The sequence below is a fragment of the Sphaerodactylus townsendi genome, linkage group LG03, assembly GCF_021028975.2.
Source record: "Sphaerodactylus townsendi isolate TG3544 linkage group LG03, MPM_Stown_v2.3, whole genome shotgun sequence".
NCBI classification, from domain to species: Eukaryota; Metazoa; Chordata; class Lepidosauria; order Squamata; family Sphaerodactylidae; genus Sphaerodactylus; species Sphaerodactylus townsendi.
In genome coordinates, this window is record NC_059427.1 from 67301229 (window position 1) to 67324864 (window position 23636).

At 42.8% G+C, this 23636-nt stretch overlaps 3 protein-coding genes across 3 annotated transcripts in view; 1 reads left to right on the forward strand and 2 right to left on the reverse strand.

Annotated features, from left to right (window-relative positions):
* Window positions 1–2937, forward strand: part of DCAF1 (DDB1 and CUL4 associated factor 1) — a 51263-nt gene extending 48326 nt beyond the window's left edge. The window contains 1 exon segment of the mRNA XM_048491913.1: window positions 1987–2937. Coding sequence (XP_048347870.1) covers window positions 1987–2045 — 59 coding nt within the window. The 3' untranslated portion in view covers window positions 2046–2937.
* A 3178-nt stretch (window positions 2938–6115) lies between these two features.
* On the reverse strand, window positions 6116–10959 carry RBM15B (RNA binding motif protein 15B). The gene has a single exon (XM_048491914.1). It carries the CDS (start codon window positions 10869–10871, stop codon window positions 8130–8132), a length of 2742 nt encoding a protein of 913 aa, XP_048347871.1. The 5' UTR covers window positions 10872–10959; the 3' UTR covers window positions 6116–8129.
* Window positions 10960–12791: 1832 nt separating this feature from the next.
* On the reverse strand, window positions 12792–23636 carry MANF (mesencephalic astrocyte derived neurotrophic factor). Its single transcript, XM_048491805.1, has 4 exons — window positions 23470–23636; window positions 18581–18708; window positions 16876–17017; window positions 12792–13216 (listed from the first exon to the last, which is right to left on the reverse strand). The coding sequence occupies exons 1-4, from the start codon at window positions 23555–23557 to the stop codon at window positions 13032–13034; spliced, it is 543 nt and encodes a 180-aa protein (XP_048347762.1). The 5' UTR covers window positions 23558–23636; the 3' UTR covers window positions 12792–13031.

The following is a 23636-nucleotide window of genomic DNA, read 5'->3' on the forward strand; positions in this document are numbered from 1 at the left end:
AAAAATCTCTAGTATGTATGCACACAAGTCACTTGCCTGAGTATAGGGTGGCCCTGATCCTTTTGTTGAGATTCTGAAAATAATGTATTTTTCTGTCATCTTCATGTAAGTGCCTACTTTCATGTCACTAATGATCCCACTGAAAAAAATGAAAATTCTTAGAAAGGATTGCCTGATTATTGATGAGCAGTTGCTGACTTATTTCTGAGCTTTGCATTGAGGGTCCTGGGCATGCATGACTCAGAAGTAGACTGTATGGCTTGTATTCACTTTATTTATATCTGTTATCTTCTCTGAGACTCAAGACATGTTACAAAATTGAAAAGAATGCAATAGGAACAGTATAGGACATGACATAAAGGAAATGGTTATCATTCTCTTCCATCTCTCTTCAGCTGTGATGACTCTTGTTCTTAGCAAGGTACTGATCAGTTCACTAGGACAGCAGATGCTATTTGAGGGACAGACTGCCATAAATGTTATAATGAAAACATGATTGTCATCCTTTGCTGTCAGCTTTACTGTTAAGCCACAAGATGGAGAAGGGTCCTTAAGGAATGATATACTAGATCTTATACTCTAGTCTCTGTTTTGGCCTCTTGTACCTGTGCTGATGCCACTAATCTCCTGTTCATTGAAAAGGTGTCATTAAAAGCATGAGAGTCAGGCCAGAAACATGTAGAACCCCTAGATATTTCAGCAAAATAAATTCCTACGTGGGCAGCATTTCAGCCCAAAACCCTGATCTCGTGAGCCTTTTAAACTTCCATTTTGGTATTCAAAGTAATCCAAAGGTTTGTTTATAATCCGTAATAGAACTAGGCAGCCATCTGTATTTGCATAGGTTATGCAGTGATTGAGTAACAGAATGGTCAATAGTAACTGGCAACTAGCATGCCTGATCTACTTCTCATGGTAATAATTTGCTGGAGAGAGTGGTTAGCCAAAACACAGTACAGATCTGTTCATCTAACATATTTTAATCCTGCACGTATACGGAAAAGCTTACTGTGGCATATGTAGGGCCACCCCACCCCACCCAGTTTTGTTTTCATGATGACCTGGTGCAGAAAGGTTCATTCCAGCCTTGTTTTTCACTAGTGAAAGGCATTCCTGGCAATAGTGGGGGCTGCATCTGGGGACCCACAATTTTGGTAGTCACAGTCCCTTTCCACTCATGCTGCTTGACTCAGGTCATCAAGTGTTGTTAAATAAGATTCCAGGTTTACTGAGGTTTATTTATTTTTATTTACTTATTTTTTCACATTTCTGTCCCGCCCTTTCCCAAAGGGCTCAGGGCGGGTAACAACAGGTGAAACACAATAAAACAATAAATACGGTGTTCAGCATTAAAACTATAAAACACCTACCACATTCTAACCAATAACATTTGATAAATAGTTATTAAAAAGATAGATGGCTACTTAAGAGTTCAACTAACTCCCCCCCCTCCCATTTTTCTGTGCTTGAAATGTGCTGCTGTAACCAGTACACCACAAAGGCTGCAAATGACTCCTGTGCTTACTTTCCTAAGTTAATGCTCAACACATGCTTCAGTTTAGGGCATGATCTTGTGATCCTGACGCCTGCAATCTCACTCTGTTCAGTGTCAATTTATTGTTACCTTTTCAGTAAGAGGATTTCAGAGCTGCTCTAGTGGTTTTTTCCTGGTGAGTTTTCAGGAAATGACAGGGACATCTCACTTGTGATAAGTGGTCTGTTTTCACTGGAAAATGGCACCTGGCTTGTGGCTGAAGAGCCCAGTTTGACCACTTTCTTTCCAAAATGGGCTTTGTCATCCAGTTACCTCCTGACAGCTGGGTTTCTAGGTGAAATACTGATCCAACGGAGGGCTATGTTTCTGTCTAGGGCTACTGTGGTTACAGTGTTCCATATTTGATTTGAAACAGGTTGCCTTGCTTGCCATCTCTTGATGTTTGGATCTTTGCATTGTCCAAACAAATAACCAGTTTGTTCCCTTTCCAGCTGACAGCTCAGATAATTCAGATTTGGAAGATGACATAATCTTGTCTTTGAACGAGTGAGGAGCAGCCACCCACAGGATGCTGGCGACAGGAAACCTCCCTTCTCAGAAGCAAGCAGACCAAATCAGGAGATGATATTGAGCCCCCTCTCAGATTGTCACTCTTGGGAGAACACCTAAAGAACGCCAGCCCTTCAGTTCTTGCAGTGGATGGATGCAGGTTCCTGGGACATCCAGAGCCTCCTGACGGAGACCAGTGGATTGGGCTTTATTTTCTCTGCCTTCTTTTTGGTTTTTAGGCTGAGACATGACTCTTCTTTCCATGGAGATCTCTGAAGATATTTCACAATATATTTTCTTTGTATAAAGTTCTTTCCTAAAGAACAGAAATAGTTTTATATGAAACAAAAAAAAAAGATTGAAAAAAATACTACAAACCAGGCAGGTGTTATAAAGAAGGTGTGCGTGTATCTTTCTAATACCTAGTCACAATGGTGAGTTTTTGGGGGGAGAAGAAAAGTTTAAAAATTAAATGGCATTTTTATTGAAAAGGGTGGGGAGGGGAGCAGTTGAATCATGGTTTGTAAAATTGTGGATGAGTGATATTTTTATTTTAAGTATAATTTTGTAATGGAGGTGTTGCCACCTGTTGTGAAGATGTTCATTTTTTTTTGTCAGATGCCTATATTGTCCTTTCAAAAGCCCAAGGAGAATTCCTGCTGCATTGGCCATAGCAAATGACTGGAGATCTGGTTTTGTCTTGTTCAGAACCTGCCATTGCTGGAGACAAAGGCCTCTGGTCTGTAAGCTCCTCCTCACACCAAATGACCCGTTTTTGTGATTGAAATTTTAAATCTACCCCCCTTTCCTTCTGCCCCCTGTGTGCAAACTATAAACTGAAGGCCTTTTTCTTTAATGTAAATTGTATTTATTAAAAAATAAATAAAATGCAAGCCCTGCCTGTTTATAATTTACAGCTACTATGTATCCCTAGCTCATGTGTACTGCTTTGCTGTGGATTGAGATACAAAAGTAGGATTATTCATTCAGGATCTATGCCTGCATCACATGAAGATAACTGGCAGCATAAGAAGAAGAAGAAGAAGAGGAGGAAGAGTAGTAGTAGTAGTAGTAGTAGTTTGGATTTATATCCTCCCTTTCTCTCCCGTAGGAGACTCAAAGGGGCTTACAATCTCCTTGCCCTTCCCCCCTCACAACAAACCCTCTGTAAGAGGGGCTCTGAGAGCTCCGGAAAGCTGTGACTAGCCCAAGGTCACCCAGCTGGCGTGTGTGGGAGTGCACTGGCTAATCTGAATTCCCCAGATAAGCCTCCACAGCTCAAGCAGCAGAGCGGGGAATCAAACCCCGTTCCTCCAGATTAGAATGCACCTGCTCTTAACCACTACGCCACTGCTGCTCTCCTCTAGGAACATTAGGTGTTCCTAGAGGATGTTTTTCTGGTACTGTTCACACAGGTGCTGTCGGCTTTTCTCAGGAGGATCAAGTTCAGTGAGACCACATGAAGGTAGTTCTGAGTTCTTCCAGGCTGTGCTTATGCTGTCTAACTTTCTTGCGACTGACAGAGGCGTCCTGGAAAGGGAAAGAGGGGTCCCTATTCTTGTTCAGATGATGAGTTATGGAAATACTATCACTCTCTTTTTTCTGAAGGCTGCTGCTTATTGTACAGCTGCAGTGGTCTTCTGAAGAATGCACATAGCAATGTTCAGTACTGCGAGTTTTAAGGACTTTGCATGTGATGTAACCAGTGCTCAGTGAACTGGTAGCCTGCCCTGATATTATCCACTCTTAACTAGGGCACTTCCCATTGTAGTGAATCATTCTTTTCTGTTATAAATCCCTTTAGGATTTGGCACCAGTTTGTTCGCAGTTGAGTGCCTCTCTGTGAGGGATGGCAGTGAAATGCACAGATAAGCAAAGGGTTTCTGTTTACACTGTATTTAGTGTATTCTAAATACACTGTATTTAGAAGTGTATTGCATTTTTTTGGTTTTCATCAAACAACTAAGTATTTATGATATGCTCATTGCCCTTTTGTACCCAAAGAGTACTGCGGGCAATAAAACCTCCATTTAGAAAAGGGGGATGATCCGTTGGAGCTCCAAATCGCTTTCAGGATTAGCGCATTAGATACCCCAGACTTCAAAATGAACCCCGTTACTCCCTTTCAAGGATAAACTTGTTCCTTCTAATACTGAAATTGATGGTCAAGGGCATTTAAATGGCCACACAGACATGAGAGTATACAGATATACTGAATTATTCCCCAGGTACTGGTGGTAGGGGTGCTCCTTCTGTTTAAAATAAATGAAATGTGAATATCTCCATTGCTTTCTGAGAGACAGGACAGTTGTCATTTGATAGAGGTAAGAACTGAAGAAGTGAATTAACATGATTTGTGAAATTGGCATGCTGAAAACCCTAATAGTTTAAGGATGACTTGGGTCACAGGAACATTTCTAAAAGAGTAATCTTGTATGTAGCAAGTAGCCTTTCTATAATGTTCCTGGTGCTTCATATACTTTAACTTAGTCACTCTCAGACCTATATTATCCCCCCAGAATAGAAAATGGGTGGGGGCTATGAAATAATGGGGCATGTCAAGCATTTTCATAGGTGGTGGCTGAGGTGTGATTTGAAGGGGACTTCACATCTCACATTTAGTCATTACACTTTTTAGAACAGAATTTTGAGGAGGACAGATTTGTGGCTTCTTTCTATTGAATACACTTAGCAATTGATTTCTTAAGTGGCCCAGAGTCTGAATTTTGTTATTGAATGACGTTTCTGTGGAATTGGAGAAGGTGCGAGCTTCTGCTATGTAATCACTTTTGCCTTCAAACCAGAGGAATTTCTGATAGTCTTTTAGAGGTGACAGGTTGTGACCATTCTACCTCTAGTATCACTGAAATGTTCCAAGCATACCTACTGCTATCTGGGCTGCTATCCACTATAAATAAATGGCATGTTTACCAGGCAGAGTCTAGATGCTGGTCAATTTCTCCCCACCTCCTGCTGAGGCTATCTTGCAGAGTTTAACATTCTAGATGTCAATAATATTAAGTTAATACTTAAATCAAAAAGGTGGATGCTGATGCTACGAGCTCTAGATACCAGCATGGGGGATGCTGAAATACTGACAGCCTGTTCACACTGCAAGGTTAAGTGTGTGTGTAAAGTGCCCTCAAGTCACACCTGATTTAGGGCGTTCCCCCAGGGTTTTCAAGATGAGATGTTTGGAGGTGGTTTGCACTGCCTGCCTCTGTGGGCTGGGAGGTTAGGTAAAGTGCCCATCTACTCGTGTCCTCCTTGCATTTTGCCTACGTCTCATTAGCCCCCCCCCTCCCCACTCACACACTTAGGCCAAAATTCTTATTGAGAGTGCTGAGTTTTAGACACCTAGGCCTTAGTTTATAACTAACCAGTGAGTCACTTATAGTTCTGGCCACTGGAAAGATGATGGATCTCATGTGGTAAATGTATCTGTTCAAATGGGATTCTCAGTACTTCTGGATTAAAGTGCTTTTATAAGTGCTTTACTGAGTTGGTATGGATAAAACTACACCACTGCTCTACCTTCTACTGCACCTGTGGTTCCTAGATTTGAGATTCAGGATTACACACAAATTAGCACACTCATGCAGTAACAAGTTTAATTTTGTGCTCCAGGTTTTCCTGTTTTACATAGACAGAAGTAGCTGTAAATAAGCGTGATCTGATATTTACTTCAGAAACAGGGAAAAGCAAGTACTTTAAAAGTTAGTTGCAATGACATTTTTAAGGTGGATAAACTGTTGTTGCTTGACTTAGTTTCTCTTCAGAAGGGGCTAGAAATCTAAAAAAACCCGTCCTGTCAAAACATTATGTGTATTATTTTTTAGCATTCCTGTCCCTTCAGATCTTCTTTGAAAAGCAACCGAACAAATATAAATACATTTTAAAACTATTTAAAGTGGGTGGGAAAAGGGGAAGCCACAACCTGGAATTCCCCAAGGTCATACACCAGGCCTCTCTTTCGGCAGAGTGAAGGGCTTCTTATGGTACAATGAGACTCCAGCTGTCCCGTTATCTAACAGAATATAAACAATTGTTTTAATAACTTTAGACAATGCCCTCATTGGAATCTGTAGTTTATTATAGCTTCTTTTGACATGGATTTTGGCTGAAAATATGAAGTGTGGCAGTGTCCCATTTGGATTTGCTTCAGGGTCTTGCAATAAGCACATAAAACCAACCCTAACACAGTTAAAAGTGGAGCCAGGGCTAAGGGGTTCCAGCCAAAGGTGCTACACCTGTGGATCAAGCATGTTAGACAGGTGCATAAACAATGGTTTAAACACTGTTTCAACATTCCCTCTTCAGAATAGCAATTTACTAACAGTGAGAATAATAACTCAAGATTAGTAGGGTAAATCTGTAGCAGTAAATAAAACAGGAGTCCAGCAGCACCTTAATGACTAACCCAATTCATGCCAGGATAAATTTTTGTAAGACAGTCTGATGAATTGCACTCTGAATCATGATCTCTTGTTGGTCTACACAGCACCAATTGACTCGTTTTAATGAATATTATGTATAGTTTTCTTCCATAAATATGAGAATTTGTTATCTTGAAATCCTGTTTTTTAATTATAATTGGAATTATAAGTCAAAGTTTTTTTGAATTATACTATTAATCTAAATTATTGTAGGGAGAACCTGGTGAATATGTGTGCGGAAATCTCAGACACCAGACCTGTGGACTTTAATACTCTGACTAGTTTTGTGGCTCTGTAGTATCCAGCTATCCAATTTTTCTTAGTCCCTTTTTATAAGAAGTTTCAAATTCTTAAGACAATCATGGAAGCTTAGATAATTTATTAATTGCATAATTTAGACACAAGTGATAGTGTGGTCTGTAGTGCAGAATGTGGCTTGTTTACTATACCCATCCCTTCTTATAGCAGGTGAAATCTCTCTGCAATCCACAATAATTCACAAAAGATACTTCTCGTACACAGGAAAACCCCATGTATATTTTAACATGCAACCCTCAAGTACTTGAGTTACAAACCTGTGCTGGTTTCCTGGTGTACACAAAAATGACCTTTTTTGGTACCTTAGACAATTCCCTGTGCAACAAGTATCTAGGAGGGCAGGCTAATCAAAAGAAATGACAGATTGTGAGGTGGACTTCATGAAGGAGGGTCATGCATTAGCTTGTGGTCATCCCAACCAAGGGGGTCAGGAAGAATAAGTGGTATATGAGTGCCTCTCCTTTTAGCAGATTCCTACATCTACTTGTCTAACCTATTATGCATAACTATGGCGAGAAACTACTTAAAAATCTTACTATAGTTTAGTGTACATGTATCCAAAAAGCATTTTTCCTATTTATTTTAAAGGAATTGATAAACAGAATCATTTAAATTTGCTATCTGGTCCCACTCAAGACCCTGGTTATCTGTCTGAGAAGCCTACATTATTACTGAATAGGATGTAAAAAAACAGCTTTGAATTTGCAATATTACAATCAACCCAAAAATGAACACTACTGCGGGGTGGGTACCTGCCCTCTTTTATTGCACCAAGATTTGTTGGGGGCTTTGACTGAGCTTCACTATTCTGCTCTTTGGTTATAAAGACTTCAAAAACTCCACCAACAAAAAGTTGGTCCAGAAAAGGATAGATGGGTAGTTAACTAACCAATGAGGAAGAAAGCAACATAGCTTCAACTATCAAAGTAATCAAAAGAGCACAAACCAGTATAATAATATCAAACAACAGAAGAAGGAAGGGTTGTAATGAACTCAAAATAGGCTGAAACATTCACTTGTATCTTACTGGAACACAGAACCAGCCAAAGCCAGACCACAGAAACCAGGACACTGAACAAAGTTAAAAATCCATCAGTGAACAAGGCTTTACTGACAACTTCCCATACACTTAAAAAATAAGAGCACAGCAGACAGTGTCACGTATTAAAAACAAAACGGGATTCATTAAAATGGTATTAAAATGAATTAGAAACTAACAAAATTGAATTTTCTTGGGGGTCTTTTTGGGCCCCACTCAAAATAATTGGCCTTAAAAGCAACCAGGCAGGGTGAGAGACAAAGAAAACATGGAATTAGAGAGAGAGTAAATGCTAGGCAGTGTCTTTGACTATCACTATCACCATATGTTCTTCTTCTAACTTTCCCAATGTTCTTAGTGCAGACTGAAGGTACTGCTGAGAGAATTCACAAGGAGGGAAAGCATAAAGCATGCCAGTGCTGTCTTTGCCCTTTGTCCCTCCCACAGGAAGGCTGATCACCCCAGCAGCCTGTTTCTGTTTCAAGTAAGAGACCAGATTCCTGAGAAGCCGTCTTTGCAAGCCAGGCTCCACCGCAGAGAAGGTCCCTTCGGCTCCTGCCCCTCCTTGGGCAGCCTGGGTAGCCAGCAGTACAGCATAACCATTAGGGCTTCCTTGCTTGATACGACGAGTCACTTCATCCAGCTTGGGCTGGTCAAGCCGAAGTCTCTGGGCAATCTTGAGCTGTGTTAGCTTTCCACCAGACAAGTGGTCTTTCAGAAGTCCATTGATGACTCCCAGGTCCCCTTCAAGGATGTGCATAGATGTAGGGAAGCAGCTGTTTTTCAGGACAAGTAGCCCATTCCAGGCAAGCTGCAGTGTATGGGCATAATCTGACAAGCTTTTTAATTTTTTTGTTTCAGATTTTGACTCCTCATGAGTCTTTGATTCAGACTCACCAGTTCGATGATTGCGTTCGCTGTCCCTTTTTTTAGGCTGAGGAGGATCAGATGTTTCACGGTGAGGTTTCTCCTCTGATGCATGCTGGTTGTTCTGAAGAGAATTGTTCTGTTCTTTCTCCGCAGCAGACTCTGTGGTGTGGTTTTCTTTTCGAACCCTGTCTGGGCTGCGATCTGAAGTTGGCCCACCAGCCTTTGTCCTGCCTCTGTCTTCATAAGGTGAATGGGAAGTCCTCCCACGGTCATTGGAAAGGCTACGGCGCTTACGCCTTTCCTCCCAGGGCTTGAGCACGCTACGGTCACTATCACTACCCCAACGTTCTCCACTCCGGCTGCGTGCTGACCGGCTATATGTCTCTAAATTATTTCTGCGCTCAGCATTTTTCACAGGGCTGGCCCAATCTGCCTCTAAAAAGCTCCTTTCCCGATCTGAGTAGAGGAGGTGAGGAGGAGTCCTATCTCTCACCCGTAAGTCTTGCTCTAGACTCCTGTGTCTGCTGTACCCTTCAGGAAGCAATTCATAGTGTACAGGCAGTGGGGCAGGCTGGTACTGCTGAGGATATCGTGCTTCCTCAGCTTTGGCAAAATCCACTCGAAGCCTTCTGTCTGGCCCACCCAAAGGGAAACCCCTCATCTGTGCACAAGCAGCCTGGGCAGCATCCAAACTCTCATATTGAATATAGGCAAAACTGTCCCCCTTCACATAGTCAATAGTCCTAATGCTACCAAAGCGGTCAAATTCCCGGGCAAGGGCAGCGAGGGAAGTACTAGGACCAAGGCCACCTACCCAGAGTCGGGTAGTGGGGTTAACTTTCCCATAGCCAATTTTGATAGGGTTCCTACCAACAACCCGGCCAGACATGGCAACCTTGGCCCGATGTGCCATGTCCAAGTTCTGGAACTTGAGGAAAGCATAGGCTCCACCTTGACCCCGTGCAGGACGCTTGATCACCACTTCCTCAATCATGCCATATTTTTCAAAAGCTCGTCTCAGTTCCGCTTCAGAAACATTGTGGTCAAGATTACCAATGAAGAGATTCCGGGTGGCTCTCTGATCATCCTCTGGCATGAGATCCTCCTCAGCCACTATGGGGTAGCCATAGGGGCGGCCACGTTCATCATACAGCCCGTAGTAATCCAACACCCTCTCCCGCTCCCGAGAGAGTCCCAGAGCAACTGCCTCCAAGGCAAAGGCTGCAGCGGCAGCTTGAGCATGTCGTGGTCTAGGCTCCCTAAGCAAAGGGTTAGCAACAGGGGAAAGAGATCGCTGTTTATATGGATAAACACCATGGATGGGGGGCAGAAATGCCAACGGTTCAGGGGATGGGGTGGGTGGGGGTGTGCGACTTCGTCGTCCCCCTCGAAGATACACAGGCTCCACCTTCAGGGGGCGATCGTAGAGGAGAAGCTGTCGTGCTCTGGCATGCCGCCGGGCATCTCGGGCATCTGCTGGGTGCCTGAAGTTGACATAAGCGACACGGCCGAGATCAGGAGTATGGGAGAGTTTGACGCTAATGTCACTGGCCCCACCGCTGGCAAACCTCTGGAATTGGCGGAAGAGCCCGTCCTCCAGCAGTTGATCAGGCAGAGCTAGGCTCAGGCCGCTCACCAGGAGGGTCTTGTACTCGCTGGAACCGGGGGGTTCTCCTGCCAGCCCCACCCCAGCTGCCAAACCCAGCGCGGGCGCCAAGAGCAAGGACGGCGCGGCAACCGGCGGGGGTCCGCCCAGCAGTAAGGAGGGGGTTACCACCGCCGCCGGCGGCACTTTGGCCTTGACCACCCCCAGGGCCCGCGAAGACGAGGAGGACGGCGGGGGCGCAGCCACGGCGGCCTGGCTGCTGCTGCCGCTCCGGGCGCTGGACGAGGCTACGCGGTGGTTGGAATCGCCGCCGCCTCCGGGCCGCTCCTCCCCGCGGTGGCTGCGTGAGCCGGAGCCGGCCGGCGCGGACTTGTCCCGGTTGCTGCGCGATGAGGTGGAGGCGGTCGAGCTCCGGTGCGGGCCCCGCCGGCTTCCGCTGCTGCTCCCGCCACCGGTGCTGCTCTCGCGCTCGCGCTCCCGAGGCCTCTTGGCGGAGGAGGCGCTTCGCGTTGCCCCCGACCCGGCCGGGCTGGACTCCCGCTCGCTCCCCCGCTTCATGGCTCCGGGGCCCGCGGCTCAGGAGGCGCCTCCGGCGGCAGCTGCCATCTTGGACAAAAGGGAGCGAACGAAGGCGGCTCTGCCCAGTGGCCGCGCCGAGCGCGCCCAATACGTCATCAACCCGCGTCCCCGCCGCGAGCGAGCGACGCGCCTCCGCGCTTAATGGCTCCGGCGGGCGGGCGGAACATTCCTCTCCTGCTGCCGTCAAGAGGGCGGGGGAGGAAGCGCTGCTGGCCCAGAGGAGCGAGACCTCCCGCCGGTGCCCTTGGCCTTCTATTGCCCGCTTTGCCGCCACCGCTTCACGGTCCTCCTAATGGCGCGTGTGGAAAAACCGAAGGGCGCCCGTGGCTCTTTCCCTTTTGCATTCAAGTCAAGCGGGTTAAGCTATTGCTGTCGTTCTGCTTAATTAATGAATGTCACTCTGAGAGGCGTGAGCCAGAATAAGAAGGAAACGTTGGCAACTCGCTATCTGCATGTTAATTGGTAGTCCCTGAGCAAGAAACTCTCTTGAGGGTTTTTTTTAATGTGCAACTGTACGCGGGATACAGTAAAACATTCCAGACTACTCACTGGAGGCAAAAATGCCATATTACATCCTTACTTTACGCCATTTTATCCCTTCCACAATGGATACGTCCTTGTGCAAAAACATTAAATATATAATACAGTTGTTAATTATTCCCTTCCCTTGTTATTGCAGAGGACTTTTTACACTTTAGGACACTAATTTTCTGCTATGAAGTTTCTCTCCTTGTCTCTACAGATTTTGCCTAGTTCAGTTACTCAGAACAGTAAGGTATACCCTATTACAAAACACTGTATTGTTTGACAATGTTATCCCTTAATCAAAGCATCTTTTCAATTTTTTATGTATGCTGTCAGCACAGCTGACTTATGTCCACTCCATAGGGTTTCCATTGTCTGCTTCTACCCTCATGACCCAGGTATTCCTTGGAGATTACCCCTCCAAATACTACCCAGGCTACCCTGCTTAGTTTCTGGGTTCTGACGAGATCAGGCTAGCCTGGAGCCATTCAGTTCAGGGCATTTTCACTATACTGTTATGAAATATTCTTGAAACAGGGATAACTGTTATACACTTTTCAGTGTTGCTGCAAGCCACAATGTCTTCAGTGGTGTCTTTAAAATATTTTACAAAGTTAATCTTTATTTAAAAATTACATCTAATGGTCTGGTATTAGATCTTATTTTAAAAAAATGTTTGGCACTTTTGGCATTACTAAATTCGACTCCAATAAGAGTATTCAGGTATCTCCTGCACCCATTACTAAGCCCATGAAGCCAATGTCCCAAAACAAAGATGTCTAAGGGGAGATAGTCAAACAGAATCTTCTTTTCCCTGCTTCTGAGACTGCATCGGTACACAATGGATTAATATCTGAAACTCCTCAGTCTTAGTTTAAAAACTTTCATAAAGGAGAGGTAGTACAAAAATGTTTCCATTTCTTCCAGCATATGTTTTTAGCTGAGATCTTGCATATGCAATGGCAAGAACAAGAGGTCTAAGGAAGGGTCACATTAGGAGTAGCATTTCAATTGTTTAGGCTTCTGCACCATAACTTTATATAAAAAGAATACACTGCCACTGGCTCCAATGAGTATGAAGTTTCAGTTGGATCATGCCATAGAACAATTTCAATATAGGATGCCTATTCGCTTAAATAACTTATGTTAACATGTGTCCAGGTCATGTGTGTAAGTAGACCCATACAGAAGAATGTACAAAACAAAATAGTAAAACAGCCTTATGATCTTGCAAAGTGGCATCTTAAGATAATTCACGTCAAATAATGAAAAGATAACCCAGTTTATATAAATTCAATCTAGTACAGAGTGCTCTTATAGATCTGGTCTGACCTCAACACATGCAGTACATTCAAACCAACCCTAATATCAAAATAGATTGGATTTCTTAACTTTATTTTAAAAATTCCATACATATGTTGATATTTTAGCATAAATCAGAGACAAGAGAAATAATAACTAAAGACATGAGGCAGTTGGACCGGCATTGCAAGAAATGTTTCAATTTGATATTTCAAACTCAGTTAAATAAGTTACAAAAATGGCCGTAAAGAAAATAAAAAGATAACATAGTTTCTGTATGGTGTACTAATGTGCTAGCGGCCACCACAGTGGTCAGAGGTCTGTCCGTGAACTGGCTGCCTTTGGTGCATATTTAGGCATCAGTTCATTGATTTTGCGAATATAGTCCGATTTTTCAGCACAGCCTTTACAAGCTTCACCCCAATCGTCTAGAATTTTCTTCAGTTCTTTGACTCTCAACTTCTTCAGGTCCACAGTGCTCAAGTCAATCTGTTTATCTGATGAGAAGAAAAAGTACTAGTAAATACAATGCCTCATTTGCACACTCCTTAACACTTTTATGCAGATTCCAGTGGCACTTGCTACCAGTTGTGCATATGGCTCATGGCCTTAGATAACAAATGGACCATCTACAAGCCTTAAGGAAATATTTTGAAAGCTATATTTACTCAGCTTCCTCCATTATACTTGTTATCTTCACTGACACAGAATCATTATAGTTGAGATACATGAATTATGTCATCTAAAAAAAATGGACTAGAGCACCTAATAACTTCTTCTAATTTACAACAGTTTAAAGTTTAATAGACTTCAGTTTATACCCAATACCAGAGGGGTCTGCAGCTTCTTTACAAAATGACAAGTACATCTTTTAAGTTAAGGTGTATCAGAGGAGCAGATGGGACACTAGAATAACCGGCATCTGAAGGGAACATCAGGCAAATTTTGGATATGCTTTTTTGTGTGTGCCATCAAGTCACAGCGGACTTATGGCAAACCCCCCCCGCCATGGGGTTTTCAAGGCAAGAAGTGTTCAGAGGTGGTTTGTCACTGCCAACCTCTGCATCACGACTCCGCTGTTCCATGTAGGTCGCCACTCTAAATACCTGCTAAGGTGAACCCTGCTTAGCTTCCGAGGTCTGATGAGATGTGGCTAGCCTGGCACAATCCAGGTCTGGGCTAGCTTACAGGACAGGAAATGACACAGCTGAATACTTGTTGGTGACCCTTGTATAACCCATGTGCAAGTGTGCTAAAACAAGCGCGGAGGATAGACTTGCATACATATTGTGTAAGCTACTTCAATATAAAGGACTCACAATAACCAGTGTTTGGGCTGAAGAAATGTTATGATTATTTAGTAACTTGTTAATTGTCACTAATTTATATTTTCAGGTATAATAACAGATTCTCTTATAGTTAACAGCCAGAAAAGGTTGCTGACTCCTGTAGAAAATCTCTTGAGTGAGATTTAGACTTATTGTACACCACAAAGCATGAATGTATCACTTTATTCAAATTGGCAAGCTTGTTTCTTCTTATCAGGTATTCAGAAGTTTGCAGATTGGAACAAATAAGAATGAGCTAGCAAACTGTCCAAAATATAAGCCTGCTGAAGACAATGTATTTGTTGCAGTTACTGGAAAAGCAGAAAAAGCAGGATGAGCTATAACCAATATTGAGCAGGATGAAAGGGGAAGGGGTCCCAAGAAGCTCATAAGGGCTATTTGACTAATGTAGGGTGGATTATGGATTTGCGGATTGCAAAAAGTTAACTCCCCCTATCCCCAGGCCAACTGCTATTTGTTAGTTAACTCCCCCCCCCCCCCAACACACACACACTTTTACAGGATGGAACAGTAAGGAGTAAACACTTTGATAAAGAAAGTCATGGCAACAGGAAAATTTGCATAGGCCACCTTCATTTCCACAAAGCTAGAACAACATAATGAAAGCTCAAAACAACCCTCATTGGTTGTTGTGGGTTTTCCGGGTTGTGTGGCCGTGGTCTAGTAGAACTTGTTCCTAACGTTTTGCCTGCATCTGTGGCTAGCATCTTCAGAGGTGTATCACAGAGAGAAGTCTGTTATAAACTGTGTCCAGACTTCTCTTATAACAGACTTCTCTCCGTGATACACCTCTGAAGATGCCAGCCACAGATGCAGGCAAAAAGTTAGGAACAAGATCTACCAGACCACGGCCACACAGCCCGGAAAACTCACAACAACCAGTTGAATCTGGCTGTGAAAGCCTTTGACAATACATTCAACTCCTCATTATTAGAATACATTATAAGGGAGAGAAGATTAAAGAAACAAGGAGGAAGAGACGCCTAATGGAAAAAAAGGTTATTAATGCTAAAAAGGCACCAAAGTCAGGAGAAAGGCATAACACTGTCCAATTCCTTAAAACAGGACAACTCTACTCAAAGAACATACCTGGACATAAAGATGCATTATTCTGACACTGTTTAAAACTACTGAAATATTTAATAAGCTTGATAGTATTTCAGAAGACCCTTTAGTTAAAGTTTGTTATTGGCAATACAAGGCAGGGAATCAATAAGCCAATGTGTTTTCCTCTACCTTCCAAACATATTCTATCCCTCATTTAGAGGTTGTTACATCCTGGGATATTAGTAAAATATGTAACTGGCTCTTTGTGATGCAACTCATGATATCAGTTTACATTTTGTACATGGTTAACTTCTGTCAAGAATTTTTTTTCTCTTGTTATCTAAGAGATCTCACTAATGCATCTTTAAGGAATACAGGGAATACATTTACAAGAGTACATTTCTAGACGATGTTTTCTGCCTGTCTTTTTTAGCAGATTTTATAAAATTCCCATGAAGCAGCAACTCTGCCCCAGCAACTATAATCAAGTCAAAGATATTCAGGATTATGTTTCATATTTCCCTTTTCATGGAAATATAAGGAATAGATCCCTACATCAGTTCCTTATTAATTTTAGGTTGTGATGAAAAGTGAATTATATTTTTACTGGCAGATACACTCCTTTATATTACTTTTCATATGAGTACTTATGTTCTTGCATATTAAAATTATGAAGACATTTACATCCACTAGTTAATAAGGATTTTTATCTAAACTGTAGCCTTGAAATTTGTTTCAAGTACTGAGCATATTTTAAATAGTGATTGGATGGGATTTACAGTGCATACTTCTATTTTGATGTTTTAATGTTATTTACTTTCAGCATATTTGTGTGTGAGTTATCTCATGCTTATGTTATATTATGACCTATGGTTACATCATTAAATTTGGTTCATTCACATGTAGCAACAAGGGACCAATTGTTATTAATTCTTTCCAATTATTCTTTACACTGCTTATAGTTGTGTCTTACCTTTTATATTCAGAGAACAATTACCTCCCACTCTAATTAGCTTATAGCTCATGTTGCAGTGCAATTCTTCCAGCAATCCTTTATGCATGTTAAAGTTGTTGATTTTCTCAAACTTTCACTTCTACAAGTTACCCACTCCCTCCCAGAAATGCATTCTAAATTATTACCTTTGTCATTAAAGTGATAGTCACCCTAATTCACACAGTGTAGGCCACACCTGGACATTCAGATGCCAGTCATGTGAAACTTGACCAATGCATATGAATGAGGCAAGTATTTTATTCTACAGACCAAGTACTTTGAATACTACTGTGCATAAGGCATAATATATAAACACACCCATACCTTAGCAATGGAACCTTCATAGTTAATGGATTATTAAGAATTATGTTCCCTGACCATCATAACACATCTTAGTACTCAATGTTTACACCCAACTTTTATACCAAAATGGAACTTAGGGAAGAGTACAGAAGGTCCCTGGAGTTATTTCATCCAAGGCACTGATCAGATCCATCTGATAAATAACGACGTTGCTGAGGCTATGGGCCTTTCAACAACACCCAGGGTCCTCTTTACAAAGGGAAAGTCAACACAGTGTCTCATCCAGAACCAGTGATCTTGCTTGAGTATGTATAGATCTTGACTGCAACAACTCTCAGCATCAGTCAATCACAACCATTTCAGAAAATAAAGAACATACGAAGAAATCTGGATGAATGCCAAAGTACAACAAACCGAGTGAAACAAGTCCCATAAACCCTTTATCATGTCTGTTTTTACTCACCGTATTTCAATTCACAGATCTGACTATCTTTCTTCTTCAGCTTCTCACAAATCTTTTCAACAGGAATGTGATTACTCAAAGGTTTTGACACCTCATTAATTATTTTGGTGGCTGCATCACTGGTAGCTCCAATGTAATAGCACTAGCAGGAGAAGAAGCACAAAATGGAATTTCTGGAATTAAGATTTTTAAAAATTGGTTGCATCTTTTTCCAGCAATCTGTAAGATTTTCTCTCAAAATTGAAAATTTAATATATTTTTTCTGCTTTTTTGCAAAAAATAAAAACACCATTACAATATTGCATACTTCCAGTATTCAGATGTATACTGAAATTATATATATTATCTTTCCTCTTATGAGGCATGGGCAATCCAGAACTTCAACCAAGATAGACAAGATGTTGTTTCAAGAGGATTCTAATGGATCAGCATGACTATCTGATCATGGTTCATTCAGCTCTTCTTCAAACTGACAGACTGAATTGCTTCAGCATTTGATGTTGTTTCTTTCGATGTGGTTTTGAGACTCAAGCTGTTAATGCTGAAACTATTAAGTTAGGAAACTTCATTGCTGTACCTTAGCAAACTATCATCCTGCTCTATCCATGCCACCCATCTTAATACTGTTTACCCCAATCACAGTTTAGTGAATGAGAAAGGAAAGTGAACTTCTGTTCTCAAAGTGCAAGAGGTTTGAATGGCACTAGATAGCTGCAGGGAAGGGCATCCGTAGAAAGGTGGCATGGCCAAGTGGGTGCTGGAGCGGAGAAGGGAGGACCCGAACCCAGTGACTGCAGCCTCTTCCTGGTTCCCAGCTGCAAGTGCAGTCTGGGCATCCAGGTCCCTCAGCCTTCACACATTGAGAAGAAGGGGGTTGTGTTCACCTGGGTCCTCCTCCTGTCAGGGTGCTTCCAGCTTGTTTCTTCTGACTCTGTCTCTTTAACAGCTCTGAGACAGGGGCCACCCCAAGCATCTCCCAAGATGGAAGGGTATTAATAGGCCTATGTAGCCTCTACAAGCTCTATTATCTATTGCTTGAGCCAACTGGCCCTTAAAAGTCTCATCAACTTCCTTCTAAATGGGATCCTGCCCCCTCATCCCCTCCTGGCTGACCCCTCATTGTGCTTTGCCTGAGCATTCATGCTGGACAGCTATGCTGCAGAGGCATGACTGACACAGCTGTACCTTCTAGCTAAACCTCCACTGGCCTGCTGAGCTATTGGAAAGGTGCCAGCCTCTGGCTGATGTTGATAGATGTCCCTGTAATTCTAGGATTGCTTGTTGGGCCCCTTGGGGCAGCCCATTGTGGGAGCCTTGTCATGATAAGTAGGGGCATTGACAAGGGGACACCCTGCCCACTCCCAGCACTAACAGACACATCACACACTTGATACTTCCAAAGTTATATCTAGTCCCAAGGTACTGTTCAAACACTTGATATAAAGACTTGTGCAGATGTATCCTTGACTTTTAGCTTGTGTGCATTTAGAGACCTAGTCACTTGACAGGCATAGCTGTTGAGTTTAGACAACAAAACTAGTTTCCATTCTTTAAAATTCACTCCTTTTAACAGTGCTTCTCAGAATGTTGTACTTCAATCAAGCAACTATTTAGACAAAGTACTGAAAGACCTTTGGTCTATTTTGTTGCCGTTGCTTTTCACAAGATTGGCTCAAAACATGAATCTTAGTGTTGTTACACTTACTAGTCGATTCTCTTTGCCTTTTGTCTCTTTACAGGATTTCAAAAGCTCTTTTTCAATACTGGCTGGCGTAAATTCAACATTCTTGTCCTTTAAGCTCTGGTAGAATCTTCCCATGAATGACACACATACTGTAAAGAGAAGAAAAAAATGGAAAGGTTTGTCATGCAGATTATTTTGTAATCTGCAAGCAGAATGGATGGATCTATGTCTCCTATAAATTAAATTGTAGCACGTCCTACAAAGCTCATCAAGGAATTCCACAGATATGAATGGCAAACACATTGTCACCAACTTCTCATGAAGAAGACAACAATAAAGAGACTTTGTACACTTAACATTCTAGAAGAGCAGCAATTGGTGGAAGAATATACACACCTATTTTGAATTCATTCAAGACAAATGCTGCAAGGGGTAAGCTCAAGTAACTATGGCATATGTACTCTGTTACAAGATGCAGAATGGCATGCACTTCCTCTTTCCAAGTCAATAAGCAGAGGAAGTATGTGTCACCTTGACATAAGCTCAGTTTGTTTCCATCCATATCAAAATAGTGAAACATGTCATCTCAACATTTTCTTGCTGCTTAAATTAACTCTAGATTTAAATTTTATGACAACCACTGCTTGTCAACACCAGCAGCAACAGACATACAGGCTAAGCAATGCACATGCAAGTCTTTGAGGTAACTGGGACTCATCTGCCTGTGCATGACATTACAAAGCTTCTCAGAAGTGCTTGCTCATTGTCAGGGACCACTTTCTCCAAAACACTGGAAGTGTGGAAGTCACTGTTCCTTTCTGTGCTGCTGGCACAATGCAAATATTCTAAGGAGACCACAACATGGCCAATATGCCATGCTGGCAGGGGCTGAAGGGAATTGTAGTCCATAACATCTGGAGTGCCAAAGGTTCGCCACCACGGGCCTATACATTTAGTGACTTGGAGTTCAACCCAAAAGAAACTATGGCTGCAGTGCAGAGAAGTACTTCAGCTAGCAGCTCAGCATGGTACAGTGGTTAAGAGAAGAGGAATCTAATCTGGAGAACTGGGTTTGACTCCCCACTCCTCCACATGAATGGTGGACTCTATTCCTTGTGTACAGAAACCTGCATAAATCTGCTTGAGACCAGAATCTGGATACTCATGTTAAAATATTGGTTACGCCTACATTTCCGTACTAAACCTGGTAGCTTAATAAGAAGGATGTTGTTTGACTCATTTGCCTCTTCTTGGAGTCACCTGATAACTACCAAAATAAAATCACTAGGCTTTTCATGGGCTTCCTTCGACAACATGGAGGAACAACAAATAGCAAGCTGTCTCACTCAAAGAATAACAAATATTGAAATCCAAACTCTCTCCCCATACTATTTGAAAGACATTCTACCTTCAGGCTTTACTTCACTGCCTTGGAACAAGGGTCCTCCATTATACATTACAAATTTATCTTCACCCAACCTTAGGAGAACCTTTATGCTTGCCCGCTTGAATGCACTACCCTCAGCATATTTAAGCGGCAGAAACCTATAGATCCCTCATCACAGGAGAATTTGCTTATTTGCAAAAGATGGTGGAACATATCCTCCTGAACTGTGTTTTTTACTCCGCACTTAGAAACCTTTACATTCATCCTCATATCCAGAAATGTCCTTTTCTTTCCAATAAGGATAAGACTTACTTTTTGCTCTGTGATCTCGGTACATCAAGGTCTCTAGATGTAGCAAAATTTTCAGTTTCAGCCCAGCATGCCCGTTTTAAAGACAGCTAAATTAGCCAAATATAGTATTTAGCTTGCATCTTGATTTTAAGATATATATTTTCTATGCCAATGAAAGGTATTTTATTTATTTATTTATTTATTTATTTATTTATATTACACACACACACACACACACACACACACACACACACACACACACACACACACACACACACCGCCCTCCCCGAAGGCTCAGGGCGGTTTCCAACAAAATAAAAATTTAAAACATCATATATATAAGTTAATTAAAATACATAAAATACATAAAATATTAAACTAGAGATGGCATCAGCTATTCTATTCCCCCTTTTATGAACCCACGGGAGGCCAGATGTTTGCTTTTTATCGCGGTTGATATCATCCCGGCTGGCCAAACGCCTGGCGGAACAGGTCCGTTTTACAGGCCCTGCGGAAACTTTGTAAATCCCGCAGGGCCCTGATCTCACCTGGAAGCCTGTTCCACCAGGTAGGGGCCAGAGCCGTAAAAGCCCTGGCCCTTGTAGAGGCCAGCCGGATCGCCTTGGGGCCAGGGATTACCAGATGATGATGATGAATGGTGGACTCTATTCTGGTGAACCAGGCTTGTTTTCCCTGCTCCTCCACATGAAGGTTACTGGGTGACCTTGGGACAGACACAGTTCTCTCAATATACACTGTTGTTGTGGGGAGAGGAAGGGAAAGAGTTTGCAAGTCACTTTGAGACTCCTTACTGTTAAGAAAAGCAGGGTATAAATCAAAACTCTTCATCTCCTTCTATTTAACTACTTTTAGGAGAGGGTGTTTTTTTACTTTAAAACCGAAGTCCCCTACCATTTGTGGATACTTAATGCTCAGTTTGCTTAAATTCAATAATCATAGTCCTGCAGTTACCAGTAGGGCAGTTTCTATATACATGAGAGATACAGAAAACGATTTGTATAAGATTGCTCATCCCTGGAGGTCTTCCTAAGGTGATTTAAAGAATTTTCTTTTCTGGAAGGGCTTCAGTTTAGGCTGAAATAGGAGATGATACTTGTGGATTACAGTCTAAGCTTACTCATGGTTTTTAAAAAGTTTCCAGGTAATTCTATCCTTTTTTCTATAAAAGCTTACATGTTTCCTTCATGATCCACTGCATCCAAAAACAGTCTATAAACACACTAAATAAGTATATTGGGTTGGATCTTGGCAGAACATTTCCCTTATAGGGGTAGGAGATTTTCACTGACTCCCCCTCCTGCAGCAGACCTCTGATTCATGTTATTTTGGGGCTGCAGCAGGAAGGGGAAGTCAGACAGATCACAAACCACTGGTGCAAATCTTCTCCATCAGCACAGGTTTTCAGTGGAACTCAAGCAATTTAAAAATGAAAAAGAAAAGTGGTCTGTCAATGATGAGTATGCAGTCTTGTGGACACTGATCAGGTGGAAAGGGGGCACAAAGTATTTTATATCAATCCATCTCCTATGGGGAACAAAAAATTGAAGGCAATTAAAGGGAAAGATGGGGAAGAGAAAGAAATTGGCCCAAATAAAACTTTTAATAGCAAAGGGGATGGAGAAAAAATATGCAGCATAATAATGTTGGGTGTGTGTGTTAACATTTACCCTGCTCTGAAAAAGTTTGAAGAAAGCAGCATGTATCCTCCAACACCAACTGCTTCTCAAATCCTCCCAAGAAGGGGTAAAAATCCCCACACACACTTGCACTATACTGCTTTAAGGGATTCTGCTCACTTAGTCCAGGAATGCCAACAGTCAGAATTACAGTATTCATGTGCTACAATGTTTGCCTACTAAAGGTCAGGGCACAAAATCAGTTACCCAGCTCTAGATTTCAGAAGGTTCATTGCAATCATGGTGCCCCCACACCTGTATCTCTTACAGCATGTCACCTGTTAAGGACTAATCTGCATAGCCACATTCACCATTTGTTAATTACCACATGATCAGCTTGGCTGTATGAAATCACCAACATAGATCAGCTATCCTGAATAAATCTTCTGTATGTGAACAAAATACCATCCAATAGAGCAAAGTTAATAAACTTTAATTAAGTAAGTCAGCATCAGCTGCATCTTCTCTTGTTCTTCAACTAATCAATATAACTGCTCAGCTCACAAAATTAAAAAAAATCTTATGTACCTGGTCATGACAAGCTTTCCCCCAGAAACCCATGCATGAAATCCCAGCTGTGTGGTTAACTGTTGTAACCCAATTATTGCTGATTATTTTTTCATAGCTCTATAGAAGAAATTTGCTATAATTATATTCAACGTAACCTTCAGTTGTCTTTGACCCAAATAAGAACAAATAAAGCAAACAAATCAGATGCTACCATAGCATCTCACGTTGCTGATCCAGTAAGACTGGAGCACAAGGAACTTTTCCTTCTTCGAGGAGAAATCAATTCACTCCCACCATCTCTGCCTCAGTGTGAGAACAGGAGACTAACTACACAGGAAAGGCCCTTCAACCTGTAGCAAGCAGCCATGTGTAAGGGAGGATTCATTCATGTATATCGCTACAATTACTTTGACTGTGTGAAAGAGCAGCAGTTCTGTTCCAGGACATGCCCCAAGTGCTGACACGCAGCAACTGCAAATTGCAGCAGTCCCACACACAGGAGCCGGCTCTTCCTTGACAATGTTAGAGCCGCCTTCTCGAGCCCGGACACCAACCAGTCCTAATTTCTTTCTTACCTGGCTCCGGCAGAGGCTGGATATTACCGGAGGAAACTGGGACCGACACTTATTCCCCACGTATTAAGGCACGACTGGCCGGGAGGCTGACCCACGCGCCCACCCGAAGCGATCCTCCTCTCGTTTCCGCCAGCCTCTCCTGGGCAACAGGCTTCTTTCCAGCGAGCTCCCACCGCACACACAGAGGGGGCCGCGTCACCTTCTCCTTCTCGTGCAGAGGCCACTTCCAGCCAGACGGGAGACGACCGAGGCTACTCCCCACTCCCCCCACAAAAAAGTTACACCGTCTGTCTGAGGCGGCCTCGCAGGACCCTAATTCGGGCAGGGGGGTAAAAAACCGGGAGCATCTCCAAGGCGGCGCCCGTATCAGCCACGCTCTCTGAGGACGAGCCCAGACGGGCACGCCGGCCGGCCGCCTCCGCTCCCAGCGCTCCTCCGCCCCAGGCTCACCTTCGCAGTCGCCCTCTCGCAGAGCGCGGCTGTTGCCCGGCAGCAGAATCAAGGCCACCGCCGCCCAGAGCCCGTTGGCCGCCCGCATCCTCCTTGCACGACCCACCTCGGCCACTCGCTCGGCTCGCGCTGAGCCTCTTCCAAGCCGGCACCTTGACGACAAACTG